Source organism: Pan paniscus, chromosome X (genome assembly GCF_029289425.2).
Source record: "Pan paniscus chromosome X, NHGRI_mPanPan1-v2.0_pri, whole genome shotgun sequence".
Lineage (NCBI taxonomy): Eukaryota > Metazoa > Chordata > Mammalia > Primates > Hominidae > Pan > Pan paniscus.
Window position 1 is genome coordinate 151,688,443 of NC_073272.2, and position 19,264 is coordinate 151,707,706.

Consider the following 19,264-nt stretch of genomic DNA (forward strand, 5'->3'; position numbering starts at 1 on the left):
CACTGAGTTGTTAAGGATGGCTCTTTCTTTTTATAAAACAAGGAAATGATTGCAAAAATATAACAAAAGAAGTTTAATGCATATCCAAGCTTAAAATAAAGGGGACTCTGTGGGTCTATGTGTACCAGAAATTAAAGTTTAAAGCAGTATGACAGTGGTAAGAAGAAGCTGATTTTGTGGTGGCCTCGGTGGATTTTAAGTCATGCATAGGCTCCATCGGCTGGGGTCGGGAATTCTAACACCCAGTCAAGCACCAGTATATAAAACCTAGAGATCAATAAAGTGATCAATAAAGTTCTGTCCATTGACCCAGAGGAATAGTGAGTAGGTTTATCATCTCTCTGGGAATTTGAATGGACAAAATGTGCCATTTACAAGAAACCAAAACCCAAATTTTTGTCGCGTGTGGATATAGGGTCCATTTTACAAATTTTGAGGTTTCAGAAACTGCAAGCTGAGAAATTAACATAAATTAATTAATATTAACTGGTTTGGAGCCATTAAAATATCTGGGACTTGAATCAGAGGTAAATAGCCCAAATAGCTAACAAATATATGAAAAGATACTCCAACTCACTAATAAGCAAAGAATGAAACATTTAAAAACCAGTGACATTAGCACTCTACACCCATCAGAATGGGAAAAATTAGAAGTTTGAATAGTACCAAATATTGATGAACATGTGAGAAATGAATAAATAAATAAATGAAATTAACTCACGCAAAAGGTGGCTGATATATTTGTCATGATTCTTGGAAATTAAAAGTCATACCTTTTGAAAAAATCTTACTTGACTCTGTGTGCACAGATTACACACACACACACACACTCCCACACACTCTACCCGTATGGTCTGTATAAAAAAGAGGAGCCACATCTCTTTTGGAGACTAAAATATCCATCCACAGGGTAATAACGGAAGACTGAAAACCAACCTTAACTCTCAATATTTGATTCTCAGTAATAAATTCTTTATGTTTTAATGGGGAGGGTGGCTGAAAAGGAAAGAAGACAGGAAAAATCCCATGGCTCAGAATTTTGAAAATTGTCAATGGGTTAGCAAACAGCACATGGATGTGTCAGGTATTTGTCTTCTTGTTTAACTGGTCCACCTTTCTGTTTTCACATGTGTGTCTATCTTCCTTAGAGTTTCCTGTGGTCTTTAGTGGCTTGTTTTCCAGCCACCTCTGTGCTGACTTTGCTGCATGTGTTCCTCAGGAGGATCGGCTTTATCTTGTGGGAAATGTTTGCATTCTCAGGACTCAGCTCCTGCAGGTGGGTATACTGTGTTTGTGCTTCCCCCGCTGTGGCGATGTGGGCTTCCTTTGAAGGGTCACTTCCCCTTTGGTCTGTCAGCCACTGGACAACATTGCTAAATTACTCAGTGTGTGCAGAGGGTTGTGCTGGGATATGTAAATAAGGAAAATTAGCTCCTATGTTTCAGAAGGTGAACATCTCAGTGAAAATTTAGACACACTCGAAAGAGATGCACAATCATTTACAAGTAGTCTTGACATAATATAAAATATTATAAAATGTAGGTGCTGGGGACTGGAACACATGAAGAGAAATGAGCATTTTGGCAGGTAGATGAAGGAAGGCTTCTGACACTACGTGAGTTTTGAGGCAGTTCCACCACAACCCCATTGGGTAGCTGATTGTAAAGGCTTCTGCTCTCTTTGTGTTCTCTAATATAGCATTCACAAATTCTAGCTCTAAAAAGAATTCACTTTGGAATTCATCTGATAGATTCAGCATCCATTAATTTATCCATTCAGTAACATATTTAGTAAGTACCTACTGTATTACAGGTACTGTGCTAAGTGCCAGAGAGACATTAGGGGAGATAGACAATAGCTAAATAATATTGGAAGGTGCCCTGAAGGATGACAGAATAATGTGCTAATGACTAGTGCGGGTGGGGAGTTCAGACAGAGTGGTCAGGGAAGGTCCTTTTCGGATAATTTGTCTTTTGAGCAGAGACCCCTAGGGATGCTAACTAAGAAAGGAAGGCAACGCAGGTAGATGGTTCAACATCTGTAAAAGACCTAAGGTAGTAACTAGCTTGGAGAGTTCCAAGTAACAAAGTAAGTTATGTGACCAGAATAAGGTGAAAGGGGGAAGGAGCAGCAGAAAATAAGATCCAATAGATAGGCAGGGGACAGATTATGTAGAACTTTGAGATCCATGGTAATCAGTTTGGGTTTTATTACAAGTGCATTGGAAAGCAGGAAGGTGACATGATCTGATTTTCTTTTTTAAAGGTCAGGCTGAATACTGGGTGAGAAATGGAGTATAGAGGAACAAGAACAGAAGCAAGAATACCTAAGTGAAAGATGATAGGGGCTTGGACTATGATTGTAGTAATGGAGATACAAGTATTCTGACTTGGGATGTATTTTGGAGGTAGTGCCCTTGCTGATGAGTTAGAAGGGTCTAGGAGAAGGGAGAGAAACATCTCATGGAGGATTTTTAGCTTTTTGGCTTGTGGAACTCAGCAAATGGAGGTGCCATTAACTGATTTTAGCAAGACTGGGACAATGTGGATCAGGCAGTGTGGGAGGCTAAAATCAAGAGCACTGTTTGGGCCATGTTAATATTGTGTTGACATTACAACATAAAACATATCCAACTCATTACCTTATAAGGGAAGCCTCTGATCCAGATTTCCTGTGTTCAGATCCTTTCCCTACCAGCTATGTGACCTTGGCCAAGTCACATCCTTTAGCCTCAGTTTCTTTTTCTATAAATGGCAGTCATAGTACCTTCTATTAGGGTTGTAAGGAGTAAATAAGACAGTTTCTCCTATATGGTAAGCACTCAGTAAATGTGAGCTATTACAGTTGTCGTGATCATTGTTATTACTGTCATTATTACTGCCAGTGATCCAGAGAGGGCAACATGCTTGCTTTACTTTTCATCTCTGGTTTAAAACATGGGCTTTTCAGACCACATTTTAGAAACTGTGGAGGGGGCCTTTACACATTCAATTTTAGAACAAGTAATATGTGTCATCATTTCTTCAAATTTAAGATGGTAAGAAAAGTAGTATAGAAGAAAGACAGTTTAAGGAAGTTGCCTAATTCAGTTGCCCCATTCATTATTCCGTCTTTGTAGCCCTCTGGGATTTGAACTGTCACATCTGCCATGAGAATACAGACATCCCATTTTGGAAGTCAACCCCAGTACCTACTTCCTTCTCTGAGAAAGAGAAAAAAATCTGATTTGGCCCAATACCTTGGTAGCCCTTACAGCACAAGGAACTCTATTTGTGTTCTAGTCCAGTTTCTCTCTAGGTTTATAGGATGTTTGTTCCATATTAGTGGACATTTTGGAGAAAAAATCTTGTGCAAACAGGCGGGTTTTTGGAGGAAGATTTTTTTCACAGCGTGACTGTGTAGTACAGTGGGAAGAGTGATGAACTCACAGTTCAAACTTTGAAATTCTGCTCCTGGACCTACTAGCTCTATTTCTTGGGTCAAATCATTATATCTCTATAATCCTCAGTTTTCAAATCTGTAAAACTCCAGTGCATTTCTCACGTTGATATGCAGATTATTTGTAACATTGGATATGAGCATGCCTCCAAAATTAATATATGCTGTGCATTTTTACTATTTATATACATATTAAATGTCTAAATATTGGAATTTTTCTGCAGCAACTTTACACTTCAAAGGCAGTCAGTGATGAAGCTGTACTTACACAAGATTCAGATGAGGAACCTTTTGTGGGAGAGCTCAGGTGAGAGGTAGTATTGATAAAGCTAATGAAGATCTAGAATACAATTTTACTAAACGAAACTGAAACAAGAGAAATAACACCTACAGATATTTTTTTCCCATCAAAATGAAAATGAAAAAAGAAACAAATGGGCCAGGGATGGTGGCTCATGCCTGTAGTCCCAGAACTTTGGGAGGCTGAGGCAGGAGGATCCCCTGAGCCCAAGAGTTTGAGACCAGCTTGAGCAACATAGTGAGATCCTATTTCTACAAAAAATACAAAAAAAATTAGCCAAGCATGGTGGCATGTGCTTGTAGTCCTAGCTATTTGGGATACTGATGTGGGAGGATCAGTTGAGCCCGGGATATCAAGTCTGCAGTGAGCAGTGATCATGCCACTGCACTCCAGCCTGGGCAACAGAGTGAGACCCTGTCTCTAAATAAATAAATAAAACCAGAATAGCAGTCTACTAGTCTGAACTTCCTTTCCCAGCTCATATAATTCACGTTTTTCCAACAGAATGTAAATACAGGTGATTGGCTTTTTATTTTTTATTTTTTTAAAAAAGCATTAAAGCAATAAATAGAGAAAACTTAACTGACCCAGGCATGTAATGACTTTCAAATTAAGGTAATGCATTTTAATATACTACTTCATTACTTTTTTTTCTTGAAAAGGAAGGTAATGTTTAGACACTTTTAAATGGTAGAAGAGCAAGTATGCATTGTGGTAACTGCTAATTATACAGGCATCCCTCTTTTGTGAATCTAATGTGTTCTTTAAAATTTGTTTACTAACACATTTTCAGAGAATAGAAGCCAATATTCCACTATTTCACGTGAGAAAAGTAAAAATATATTCCTAACCCCCAGGAAAATGCCGATTAATTTGCCAGATACCACTAAAACCCCTTTATAAACTTATTTAACAACCCACAAAGGATTTCTGTAAAATATAAATTATTTATAATACTATATAGTTATTCCGCATTTGATAAACTCATTGTTTGGCACATTTGTATGTAGTAAGCCACAATAGCATACACTATACAGTGTCTAGTATTGGGAGGGGATGACATTTTCCTTCTACGTTGCAGTGTACATGTACTGGTAAATAAATAATGAAGTAATATATTAAATATATTAAAGATGTGCACTGTATGACAGTAATATTTAGCAAAATAAAATAAGCAAACAAGAGAACTTTGCAAGAGGTTTCTTGGGATCAAAGGCATGCTTGCATGAGGTCTGATGGTGAGAAGAGTGAGCTGGAAGCTGTGGTCACGGTTACTATTCGGGGGCAGGAGGAGGTAAGGAAGCCAGAGCTAGTGAAGGAATGAGTTAAACAGGAAATATTTGAGGCTCATCTGGATTTAAGAGAAGGCAGGGAGAATCTTCCATTCCCATCAGAAGAGTACAGAGGTGATTGGTTGTCAACCTTTAGCTGATGCTACACACAGAGCAGTGGGATGAGAAACAGAACTCATGGTGGCTAGCTATTTACATCCCCTTTGCTTGGTTAAAAATTCTTGCTAACATAAAGCTGCATTTGTATTAATAATTGTGTAATTGTGTGTTGAATGTGACAATGTGACATGTCTGCTCATGCCATGATCACATTTATGTGTACCAGCATGCTGTTTTTATGGAATCTAATTTTTATTTTTATTTATTTTTAAATTTTTATTTATTATTTATTTATTTATGATACTTTAAGTTTTAGGGTACATGTGCACAACGTGCAGGTTTCTTACATATGTATACATGTGGCATGTTGGTGTGCTGCACCCATTAACTCTTCATTTAACATTAGGTATATCTCCTAATGCTATCCCTCCCCACTCCCTCCACCCCACAACAGGCCCCAGTGTGTGATGTTCCCCTTCTTGTGTCCATGTGTTCTCATTGTTCGGTTCCCACCTATGAGTGAGGACATGCAGTGTTTGGTTTTTTGTCCTTGCCATAGTTTGCTGAGAATGATGGCTTCCAGCTTCATCCATGTCCCTACAAAGGACATGAACTCATCCTTTTTTATGGCTGCATAGTATTCCATGGTGTGTATGGGCCACATTTTCTTAATTCAGTCTATCATTGATGGACATTTGGGTTGGTTCCAAGTCTTTGCTATTGTGAATAGTGCTGCAATAAACATCCGTGTGCATGTGTCTTTATAGCTGCATGATTTATAATCCTTTGGGTATATACCCAGTAATGGGATGGCTGGGTCAAATGGTATTTCTAGTTCTAGATCCCCAAGGAATTGCCACACTGTCTTCCACAATGGTTGAACTAGTTCACAGTCCCACCGACAGTGTAAAAGTGTTCCTATTTCTCCACATCCTCTCCAGCACCTGTTGTTTCCTGACTTTTTAATGATCGCCATTCTAACTGGTGTGAGATGGTATCTCATTGTGGTTTTGATTTGCATTTCTCTGATGGCCAGTGATGGTGTGCATTTTTTCATGTGTCTTTTGGCTGCATAAATGTCTTCTTTTGAGAAGTGTCTGTTCATATCCTTCACCCACTTGTTGATGGGGCTGTTTGTTTTTTTCTTGTAAATTTGTGTGAGTTCATTGTAGATTCTGGATATTAGCCCTTTGTCAGATGAGTAGATTGCAAAAATTTCCTCCCATTCTGTAGGTTGCCTGTTCACTCTGATGGTAGTTTCTTTTGCTGTGCAGAAGCTCTTTAGTTTAATTAGATCCCATTTGTCAATTTTGGCTTTTGTTGCCATTGTTTTTGGTGTTTTAGACATGAAGTCCTAGCCCATGCCTATGTCCTGAATGGTATTGTCTAGGTTTTCTTCTGGGGTTTTTATGGTTTTAGGTCTAACATTTAAGTCTTTAATCCATCTTGAATTAATTTTTGTATAAGGTGTAAGGAAGCGATCCAGTTTCAGCTTTCTACATATGTCTAGCCAGTTTTCCCAGCACCATTTGTTAAATAGGGAATCCTTTCCCCATTTCTTGTTTTTGTCAGGTTTGTCAAAGATCAGATAGTTGTAGATATGCAGCATTATTCTGTTCCATTGGTCTATATCTCTGTTTTGGTACCAGTACCATGCTGTTTTGGTTACTGTAGCCTTGTAGGGTAGTTTGAAGCCAGGTAGCGTGATGCCTCCAGCTTTGTTCTTTTGGCTTAGGATTGACTTGGCAATGCAGGCTCTTTTTTGGTTCCATATGAACTTTAAAGTAGTTTTTTCCAATTCTGTGAAGAAAGTCATCTGTAGCTTGATGGGGATGGCATTGAATCCATAAATTACCTTGGGCAGTATGGCCATTTTCACAATATTGATTCTTCCTACCCATGAGCATGGAATGTTCTTCCGTTTGTTTGTATCCTCTTTTATTTCATTGAGCAGTGGTTTGTAGTTCTCCTTGAAGAGGTCCTTCACGTCCCTTGTAAGTTGGATTCCTAGGTATTTTATTCTCTTTGAAGCAATTGTGAATGAGAGTTAACTCATGATTTGGCTCTCTGTTTGTCTGTTATTGGTATATAAGAATGCTTGTGATTTTTGCATATTGCTTTTGTATCCTGAGACTTTGCTGAAGTTGCCTATCAGCTTAAGGAGATTTTGGGCTGAGACTTCAGCAAAGTCTCAGGATATTTTTATTTTTTACTTTTTGAGATGGAGTCTCACTCTGTCGCCCAGGCTGGAATGCAGTGGTGCAATCTCAGCTCGCTGCAACCTCCACCTGCCGGGTTCAAGCGATTCTCCTGCCTCAGCCTCCTGAGTAGCTGGGATTACAGGCACGTACCACCACGCCTGGCTACTTTTTATATTTTTAGTAGGGACGGGGTTTCACCATGTTGGTCAGGCTGGTCTCGAACTCCTGACCTCATGATCCTCCCGCCTCGGCCTCCCAAAGTGCTGGGATTACAGGTGTGATCCACTGCGTCAGCCAGAATCTAAATTTTAAATGAATCTTCAGTGTTTTATGTTTGGCTCCTAGGAGTGGGGAGCACGTGCACGACCAAGCTTAAGACTTCTAGCCAGTCTCTGAATGTGCTTTATTGCTCCCAGCTTTTCTTGTAGTACATGGACTTCAATAGGCCTGTTAGTCTTGCCCACTTCCTTCATTAGTTTCTCTAGTTTCTTAGATGACCTTTTACTGAATAATGTGGAACGTAAGATACCTACAAGAAAACATGTTTAAACAACATGAACTCAAGATGCTATAAGGAGAATGACTGAGACACAATAGCAGCACACTGACATGCTCTTGTCTAGGCATGCATGACTTAAACATATTCTTGCATGCACCCTAAAACGGATTTATTTAGCAGGTTTGAGTAATGAATTTTGTTTAAAAACTAGCATATCAGTGTAGCAAATATTCAGATAGTGAGAGTTTAGAGAACAAAGATACTCATATTTTATTTAAAGGTAGAGTTTAATTGGATGAAAAATATTCTGATGCAGCAAGGGGCCAGCTACCACATCTATGCCGTAATCTTCATAAGATACATAATAAAAGTGTTTTCTGAGGGCTTAAAATTATATCATTTCTAATTTTGTAAGAAATTATGACTCAAATGTGGGTGAATGCACACTCTTTCCCCTAAAGTTCAAAACTAGACAATGGATTGTTTATCATGTAGGAAGTAAGATAGAAAATGACACTTAGGGAAAAAGCGGATGCATTTAATGAAGAAAAGTCTGATTAATTCGAGACTGCTTGTCCCTCTCATATCCCTCCCTCCTCCAACTCCATGGCCACTACTCTGGCCCCAGTCTCTTCAGCTCTCATGTGATGGATTGTTGGTGTACCTGGCTGGCCCACTAACCTGAACTCTGTAAGGCAGGACCTGTCACCCTCACCCTTGTCTTAGCACAGAACCTGATAATGAGTAGGCAGAAGTGACATCTGCTCATTAACTGATTGGTTACTTGATCTTATCAAAATGGTAATACATTCCGGGCCATGAGATCTCTCAAACATTATGCAGTATTGTTAGAAAAAAAGTGCAAACCAGTACCCTATTGCTTGATTTTTTCATAGACTTGTCCCTTGTCCCCATGATATTTTCAATTAAAAAGGAGAAGAGATTGCATCATATCAGGGTTGTAATTTTTAGTTATTAATAGTCTGGCTTCCATTTTACCCTCTGGGGGATAGTTAGAAAAGCAATTGGTCACAAAGGTCATAGGGACCCACAGCTCCCAAAATGTTTCCCTTATCTTGGTAATTCCATTTTTTAAGATTAAGAAGCATCCTGCTAAGTTTTCTCTATGCTTATGAAGGAAACACAAAGGTGGGAATTTGAAGTGTTTAGAAGAAAGGGTGTATTTCCACATAGAATGTCCTGTTTGTGCATGTTTAAGATTTGAGGCTTAAAAATCTTTCATTCCAGGAGAGGGCCTGAACAGCTGGGGTATTTTTCATTGAGGCTACAGGTGTACCGGAGTGGAAAGTCTTGCTTTCTTGGACTATTGAAGGTAGAAAGAAGTAAGGGATTTGTGAGTCAGTGAGGGGCAGGCAAAAAAGTGAATACTGAGTAGCCCTCTGCTGTCTTGCTACTGCTAGAGTCAGAAGTAAGCAACTAAGGTACTCTTTGGATTTGCCCAGTTGCATGTATTGGTAAGGCCCAAATTCCTATCATAGCATCATCTTTTAACACAGTGCAATTTGTTCTTTATACTTCATGATGTTATTTTATGTTTATTAACTCAGTTATTTTCTACATATCTATAAGGTAGATTTTAGACTCATTGTACAGGTGAGAAAGTGCACTCACAGAGGATGTATGATTCACCCAAACTCACACAGCTGGTTAGGCAGTATAGCTGTATTTGGGACCTAAGTTATCCTGGGCTGCATTCCACGAGGACACCAGTTTCAGGAGCTGTGGGCGGTATGTGATTCAAGGGAGAAAACTCAAGGAGTCTTTGGAAAGTACGTGACCAGGGATGTTACTAAGAGAAAACATTTTTCTTTTTAATTTCACCTTAAACTTAGAGGGAGGAGAATATACCGATTAGTTAGCCCTAATACTTTTTACAAAGATGGCACATTTTCACCCAAAAGTAAAGTAGAAAACACTGGAAAATCAAATGATGAGTATTTCCCAGGTTCTAGTAGCTGTTACCTGTGCTTGCAAAGTCCTCAGAAACTCTGCTATAGGACTGGAATTGGTCCCTGGGGAGACTCCATCTGTCAGCAACTCCACCAGAAAGAATGTTCCTGCCTAATTCCTCTTTCAGTGAAGAGACACCTTGTACAAAGGTGTGGGGAAAATTTTGCAAAGATGTACAATGGTCCTAATTAGTGAGGTTTTGTTGTACCGAGTCTTTTTACCGTACTATACTATACTGTATTGACTCCATTCCTTATGTCTGTCCCATCTTGAGCAGAGGAGGGGCCTTGCACATCATTGTAAATGTGGCTAGCATGCCTAGTCTTATCACTTTAGTCCCAGTGAAACTTATTTATTCATACAGAAAATAGTTAGCATCTACTATGTGGAAGTTTCTGTTCCAAGATTTAAGGATATGGTAGTGAGCAAAAGTCCTTATCTTCGTGGTCATTACATTCTGGTGGAGGAGAAAGATAATAAACAAGTCAATAGACTATAGAGCAGGTGAGATGATGAGGGCCAAGGGAAAAAAATTGAGCAGTGAAAGGGGTATAGGGAATGTTATTGGGGGGAGGTTAAATACTACTAGATTTTGAAATGGCATTTTATAGGTTAAAAATGGAGTAATATTGGCAATTCCCTGTGGTTCCTTTGTGGCCAGAAAGGGCCTCAACAAGCAGGTGACTTGAGTTAACATCTGAAAGGAGTGGAGGAGCAAGCCTTGTGGATTTTGGAGGAGATATTCCAGACAGAAGGAAGAGCAGATGCAAGGTCCTTGAGGCAGAAGTACATGGCAGAAGCATATGTTTGAGAAACAGCAAAGGAGCCAGCGTAGCTGGAGCAGAGTCACCAGAGAGGAACATTCAGAGCATGCAGGGCCTGTGAGCAACTGTGAGGGAAGGACCCAGGATCTTGTCAGCTCGACCCTGCCTTGTGGAATAGCTCCTGCTAGAGTCATTCACCATTATTTCTCTTGTTTTTCAATGCCGTGTGGAGACTCAGTCAACACTACCTGCTCTCCCTTTGCACGTTACTTGGCTATTTCTACTAATTCTACTCTACTAATTCTACCTATCACCTTTGGCAAATACTGTGGAGGTCTTGTAATATAGTTTTAAAACAACATAAAATTAGGATTTTTAAAAACTATAATGCTCAGGTTTTATTTCTCAGTTTTGCCATTTACAGTTTGTGTGATCTTGGAGAAGCCTGTTAAGTCTTATGTTCTTTATCTATAAATGATGAAGATAATTACTGCAGAATGGGTGTGAGGCTCAAATAAAAAAAAATAAGATCTATATGTTTTGTAAAATACTATGCAAAGTCAAATTATTATGGATTAGAAAGTCCTTCCAAATATGGAGTAATTATAATTTAACACTATAGTCCTTACTAATCTATACAGACACCATTAACTACAAAGGGCTACCTGTGAACATAGCAGACAGTCATGATCTGAAGTTTGTGTCTGGTGATTTCTTCAATATTCTTTTTATTTTTCTATAAATTTAAGGTAGTTCTTTTTTTTTCTGCTTAAAGCCAGTACATTTGAAACCTCCATACTGAGATGGTACTCTCTCCATTAACAACCAAGTCATTCCATGAAGAGCATCCATGTCTCCTTGCAGGGTGAAGTGGGTGCGGCCAACTTTGAATATGATGAAACTTCCAGCTTGGAGGCCACATACAGCCAGATGACTCTATGCTCCGACACCCACCAGAGAGATACTCACATGCTGACACCTGGTGTTAGCAGATAAGGAAAGGAGTTGGGGCTTTTCGGGCTGACATCCAGGGAAAGAACCCTTGAGCCCATTCCCACGCAGCTGTATTTGTTAGATTTGAAGCCAGTCCCTTGGTGTACATTTAACTAATCATATTAGTAGTAGGTACAGGGTCTGGTCCTTGAAAAGGACAGACATCAAAAGACATAGGTAGAAGGGATAGCAGTCTCAGGATCCTGGGTTTTATATATCATTTTCTTTATGATGTGACCTCTAGCCAACCCATACTCCATCTTCAGCTACATGACAAATTATTTTGATCATCTAAATGCATAAAATCATTAAACTATTAGATTTGCAATTGATAAGAGCAGTTTTGTTGTTAATATTTTTTGAAAAGCTCTGTGTAAGGGTTTGTACTAAAAACTTATTGAAGCAACACTGAAATTACTGAGGTTTAGACACTAATGAAAAAAGTCTAATAAATATAAAAGTTTTAAAAAACTGGGACAAATTATCTGATATATTTGCCTATTTTATGAAAAGCAATTTTAAATAAATATTCTCACAGCTGCATATTCTTCTCAAGTAATAATGTTATTTTTTTCTCACAGTATTCATTTGCCATTCCACAATATAGTTGCCCAGCTTGTGTGTTGGTCATCTGAAGATGTGGAATGGGATTCATCCAGCTCTCTTTTCACTTAATGATTTTGGCTTTACCTCTTTCTTATCTTGAGACATTCTTTTGCTTTAGCTCCATTGCCATTTTTTAAATTTTTTTTATTTTTTAACTTTTTATTTGAATATTGGCAGGAACTATATGTGTCCTCTTTTACCTATACTCACAACTTTTTACAGCTTGCCCCATTTGCTTTATTATCATTCTCTCCTTTTCTCTCCTTCTCTCAACTTCTCCCCATCTTTTCTTCCCTCTCTCTTCTCTCTCTCTTCATATAGATAGATATTTTGTGTGTGTGTAATTTATTATAAACTGTGGAGATACACCTCTATTTCTCAAATACTTCTATGTATTTCCTATGTTCAAGTTTATTATAATACATAACCTTAGTATGGTTATAATATCAGGAATTTTGGTATCTGTGGAATATTAGTATCATCTAATCCACAGTCCATATTCAAATTTTGTCAGTTATCTTTTGTAGCTTTTTTTGGGTATAGGATCCAATTTAGGATCACGATTACATTTAGTTGTCATATGTCTTTAATCTGGAATAGTTTCCCAGACTTCCTTTGATATTCTTAACTTTGAAATTTGTGATGAGTGCAGACTAAATATTTTATGGAATGTCCCTCCATTTGGGTTTGTCTGATGTGTCTTCTTAACTAGAGTCAAGTTACGCATTTTTATCAGGAATACCACAGAAGCAATGTTGTATTCTCAGTACGACATATCAAAAGATAGATGGTGTTGATATTTCTCATAAGCTGATGTGAACTTTGATCACATGGTTAAAGAGATGTCCACCAAGTTTCTCACCTGTAAAGTAAAATTTCCCTTTGTAAATTTTAAGTAACTTATGGGAAAGTACTTGAAGACATGTAAATATTCTGTTCCTCAAGAAATTTTTACCCACTACTCTTAGTACCTGTTGATAATTTTCTAACAGCATCATACCTTCTACATTTATTGGTTGGCATTTTGGTTAGGAAGTTTCCCCTCTGCCTCATTAATTGAATCGTTATTTATTTATTCACTGGCTTATAATATACTACTATTATTACTTATTTCGATGCTCACATTGTCTCAGCATTGGCCAGTGGGAGCCTCTTCCAGCTGACTCATCTCTTTTTAATGTGCCCTGTCATTCTTTGAGCATCCCCCTTACTACCTGGCACAAGACTTTTCAGGTTCATTTTGTATTTTCTCTGCCTCAGAGAAATCAGCCAGTTCTCTAAGTCTTAGTCTGAGCAACTCCAGCTTCTTCAATCAGAAGTATTTAGAAACCAAGATCTAGGCATTAGTTCTGGTCATCATTACTTGTGTGCTACTGCTTTTAAGTGCTTTCAGAACTAGGAAACAAATACACATGTACCTACATATAAAGATATATATCTATATGTATGTGTACCTTTGTGTATGAGTGTATATAAAATAATACAAATCATGAGTTCATAGTGATGCTTCAGATTCTAAGCCAACACCATAGGGTTCATTCTGGTCTTCTCATTTCTGTATTTGCAACACTCTTTTCCAATAGTCACAAAGGCCTGGCCCCACTGTCCTCAATATAGTTACTTACTTGCTCAAATATCAAATGCACAGAAAGTAGTTTCAGGGTTGCCAACTTATGTCATTGCAAAAAGAAAACCTTCTAAATTGAGTTTAATAGTATTTACATTTGTAAAGTAAAATTTACATGTAGTAAAATACACCTATCTTAAGTCTATCATTCCATGAGCTTTGAATGGAGAAGCCCGTGTAAACCTCATTCCTGTCAAGATGTACAGTGTACATCATGGTGGCTATGGTTAATAACAATGTATTTTATGTTTGAAAATTGTTAAGAGAGTAGATTTTAAGTGTTTTCACTACAAAAATGATAAGTATGTGAGGTAATGCTTGCATATTTTAAATAGCTTGATTTAGCCATCCCGCAGTGTATACATATGTCAAAACATTATATTGTACACCAGAAATACATATATAATTTTTACTTCTTAATTAAAAATTTTTAAAGATACACAATGTTTTCAGCCCCTTCTCTGTCATCCTCCCACCTAGAGGCAACTGCTATTTTGAATTTTTTCACTCTAGATTAATTTTGCCTTTACTAGAACTTCATAAAAATAGAACCGTACAGTATATACTCTGTTGATTCTGCCTTCTAACCCAGCGTAAGTTGTACGTATCAGTAGTTCATTCCTTTTGTTGCTGAGGAGTATTCTATTGTATGACTATACCACAATTTGTTACGTATTTTCCTTTTGATGGACATTTTTTTCTAGTTTTGGATTATTACAAATAAAGCTGCAATGAACGTTCTTTAAAAAAAAGTCTTTCTGTGGATATGTATTTTCTTTTTCTTTCTTTTTTTTTTTTAATTTTTTGAGAAATTTCTCGATCTGTCGCCCAGGCTGAAGTGCAGTGGCGTGATCTCAGCTCACTGGAACTTCCACCTCCCAGGTTCAAATGATTCTCCTGCCTCAGCCTCCTGAGTAGCTGGGATTACAGGTGCCTGCCACCAGGCCCGGCTAAATTTTGTATTTTTAGTAGGGATGGGGTTTCACCATGTTGGCCAGACTGGTCTTGAACTCCTTACCTCAGGTGATCCACCTGCCTTGGCCTCCCAAAGTGCTAGGATTACAGGCATGAGCCACCGTGCCCAGCCTGTATTTTCATTTTTAAAATTATTTCTTAAACAATCTATCTGTTAAATTGTGCAGTAAATTTTTTTTTCCTCTTGGTATACAGTTCTGTGGATTTTAAGAAAGCTATAGATTCATTCAACCACCACCATAATCAGAATACAGAACAGTTCCATCATCCCTCAAAAAACTTCCTTGTCCTGCCTATTTATTGTCAGCCCTACCCCACCTCACCCCTAACCCATTTCAACCACTGATCTATACTTCATCCTTATAGTTTTGTGTTTTTGAGAATGTCATATAAATGGAGTCATACAGTATGTAATCTTTAGAGACTGGCTTCTTTCTCTCAACACAATTCCTTTAAGATTCATCCGAGTGGTTGCATGCATCAAAAACTTTTTACTGATGAGTTGCATTTCATTGTAGGTATGTACCACAGTTTATTATTTCACCTGCTGAAGGACTTCTGTGTAATTGCCAGTTTTCTGGCGGTTATGAATAGTACCGTGATAAACGTGTACAAGATTTTGGTAAACGTGTTTTCATTTCTCTAGGGTAGATAGTCAGGAATAGAATTGTTAGTACATACAGTAATTGTATGTTCAACTTTATAAGAAACTACCAAATCCTTTTCCAGGGTGGTTGTGCCATTTTGCATTCCTACTGGCAATGTATGGGAGATTTTGTTTGTTTTTTTTGTTTGTTTGTTTGTTTTCTGGAGACGGAGTCTCGCTCTTGTCCAGGCTGGAATGCAGTGGCCTGATCTCGGCTCACTGCAACCTGTGCCTCCTGGGCTCAAGTGATTCTCCTGCCTCAGCCTCCTGAGTAGCCGGAATTACAGGTGCTCACCACTACGCCTGGCTAATTTTTGTATTTTTGGTAGAGGGGAGGTTTCACCATGTTGGTCTCAACCTCCTTACCTCAGGTGATCTGCCCGCCTCGGCCTCCCAAAATACTGAGATTACAGGTGTGAGCCACCACACCCAGCTTGTATGGGAGTTATTATTGCTTCACTTCCTCCTGAGTGCTAGGTGTTGTCATTTTTTAAACTTTTAGCCACTAATAGGCACACAGTGGTATTGAATTATGGTTTTAATTTGCATTCCCCCTAAGGACTAATAATACTGAATATCTTTTCATCACTTTCCATCATTACATCTTTGACAAAGTGTATGTTTGAATCTTTTGCCTAATTTTAAAATTTTGTTGTTTGTTTTCTTATTGAATTTTGAGAATTCTTTTTTCAGTTTCATTTTTTATTCACAAAATATTTTCTCATATTCATTGTCTTTAATCTTTGCAACATCCTGCAAACATTGTTCTAATATTAATTTTGCAAAGTCAGAGCAGTACAAATTAAAAATGTAGTCTCCAAAGCTAACAGTCTGGGTTCAAATTCTGGGTTTGTCACTTATTGCTGTATTAACTTTAGCAGCTTGACTTCCCTGAACCTTGATATCCTCAACTATGAAATCATACTCATACAAAACGATCATTCTCAGCAAATTATCACAAGGACAGAAAACCAAACACCGCATGTTCTCACTTATAGGTGGAATTGAAAAATGAGAACACTTGAACACAAGGCAGGGAACATCACACACTGGGGCCTTTTGGGGAGTGGGGGGCTGGGGGAGAGATAGCATTAGGAGAAATACCTAATGTAAATGACGAGTTGATGGGTGCAGCAAACCAACATGGCACATGTATACATATGTAACAAACCTGCACATTGTGCTCGTGTGCCCTAGAACTTAAAGTAAAAAAAAAAAAAAAAGAAAAAAAAACAATAACAACACTTACTGAGTGCTTACTGTGTATCAGGCATGGTTCAGAGTATTTTAAACACATCTTAACTCATTTCATCCTCACCACAGTCTATGAGTTTTGAGAATTCTTTATGCATTCTGGATACAAGTTATTTGTTCAATATTTGATGTGCAAGTACTTTCTCAAGTCTGGGGCTTCTATTTTCATTCTCAGCTGTGTATTTTGCAGAACAAAGGGTTTTTATTTTAAGAAAGGAATATTTTGTCATTTTTTTTTCTCTGATGGATTGCTTTTGGTGACATGTCTTAAGAATTCATTACCGAACCAAGACCACAGAAACTTTTTTTTTCCCAAAAGTTTTATCATTCTGGATTTTAAGTTTGTATCTACGATCTACTTTGAGTTAATATTTTTATAAGGTGTGAGATTTAGGTCAAAGTTCATTGTTTTTGGTATATGGATGTCCAGTTGTTCCAGTATCATTTGTTGAAATATGATGTTGTTACCGTCCTGCTCAAAAACTTTCGGTGCTTTCCCCATTGCACTTGGAATAAAATCCAAACTCCTTTTGTATGGTCTGTAAAGCATACTGCTTTGTATTCCCTTTTGTCTGTCAGACTTCAGCCTCCCCGGCTTCTCTTTTCTGTGAATTCTCAACACTCTTTTCCAGCGTAGAGCCTTTGCACAAGTTTGTGTCCTCAACCTGAAATATTTTTCCACTATGTTGTTCAATAGTTGCCTTATACTGGTTCCCCTAAGTTTATTTTTTATTCTCTCCTCTGGCATTCTGCCCTTTTCCTTAATCATGCTTATTACAATTTTTAACTTTATAGTTATCTCTAAACTAATCACTCATTGTCTGGATTTCCCATGAAACTGTAAGATCCATGAGACTGTGTTTGCAGTGCCCAGTACTGTGCCTATCCTCATAAAACTTGCTGTCTAGCGCTGAGATGTACAACGAAACGAGAAACTACAATACTACAAGAAACTGCACCATTCTGCATAAATGCCATTTAAGTTCATTCACTATTTCTACATGGACTAAAATGTTTTTCCCGTCTATATTTTGTATACTTGAATCCTTCTCACCCCTCAAGAAACAGCTCCATCTTCCCTCTCTGAGAAGTTCCTCCTGGTGCCCAGTTTGGAAGAGCTCTTCCTCCCTGCTTTCTGCTCTCGTACTGACACTCTCCACTTTGCCTTGAGATCACAGAGACTGACTTAGCTCTTCTCCTAGAAAATCAAAAGCTTGCTGAGAGTGGGATCTGAATTGCATTCAGCTTGTGTCTCCCTCAGTACACAGACTAGCTCATTTTATTCAATTAATTCATTTTCTGATTTCTAGAATACAGTCATGTGTTTAGCTATGGGTCCATCTTGCCATTGGAAACTAACAGAGCTGATTTTCAGAACAAAAAGAGAAAACAAGGCCAAACTTCAAATCATATCTCATATTTGCACAGCCAACACAGGCCATTAGCGTTTTAATAAATAGCAAAGACATAAAACGTTTTCTTTTAACATATGCTGGGACTTGACTGGTCTCTGTTGCTTTATTTCCCCACCTGGCTCAATAATAGTCCTATAAAAGTGACAGAAAAACCATATACCATGTTACCTTAGAGGGATGACTGAGACGGTTACAAAAATAGGAAGACTCAGATGCCAAATAAAACATGGGATGTTTGGCAAAACCTTAGCATGAACATATGTACCTAGTCCAGGCGCTCTGAAGTTACTGGCTGTATTAAAAAGAAGTTGGTCCTGCCCTGTTTTATGATGTAAAAGTGTGTGTGTGTTTGTGTGTGTCTTGTTTCATTGAAGTGAAAGCAAATCATTTTGACTGAATAGTGACAAATATTAATTCATAAAATAGTTTTTAGACTGGAAAAATATTTGATAATGGATCCAAATATGAAAATAATGAAATATAAAAGTCAATGTAGTACCTTACAAACTGTAGAAATTATATCTGAGCTGTCAGTTCTAGTCCTTCAAAAACCCTGTCCTCTTTGAGTGAGAGATGCATCCCTATAGAACATCCTGTCCTCAGCTGGAAGGCTTGGCCTTAAGGGCTTATTAGTTAGTGGGAACAGAGCAAACTTTCTTTATATCTTACCACACAGTGCTGGTCTTAGTATAGTCTTGTGTCTGATTTATGAATTTCTCCTGGAATGAATTTTCCACAAATATATGATGGGGAACTGTGTAGCCTTGACATTCATTCTGCCCATGAATGTCTTTAGTGTTAGCAGCTGGCATCCAGGCATATTCCAGTGACTCACCAACCAAAGCTATATGTTGCCTTCTCTACGTTTGAAAAGGGGCAGGGGGCGGACCACAGAACACTAATCAGATTCTAAAGTTGCCTTCATGTTTACTTAATATTTCTGCACTGCCCAGAGGAAGCCAATATCAGCAATATTCTTTTTGAGATGACAAAACCTTGAAACTTTTTTGGGTATTTTTATAGCAATAGAGTTTTTGTTGACTTAGTGTTCATTTTTCTGTTTTCTCTTTATTATTTGACATTAGGGCAACTCTTACCATAGATTAATTGCTCTTCGGGGTACATCAGACTAAGATTTCTACCATGTTGATGATTTGTGTTTACTTTTAAAGTGTGATGAATA

At 38.0% G+C, this 19,264-nt stretch overlaps 1 protein-coding gene across 7 annotated transcripts in view; it reads left to right on the plus strand.

The window, feature by feature from the left end:
- Nucleotides 1-19,264, plus strand: part of PASD1 (PAS domain containing repressor 1) — a 113,937-nt gene that overhangs the window by 58,834 nt on the left and 35,839 nt on the right. For all 7 annotated transcript variants that reach the window (XM_034950160.2, XM_055106420.1, XM_055106417.1 and 4 more), the window contains exons 7-8: nt 1,149-1,276; nt 3,663-3,745. In XM_034950160.2, the coding sequence (XP_034806051.1) occupies nt 1,149-1,276; nt 3,663-3,745 (211 nt within the window). The remainder of the gene's footprint in view (nt 1-1,148; nt 1,277-3,662; nt 3,746-19,264) is intronic.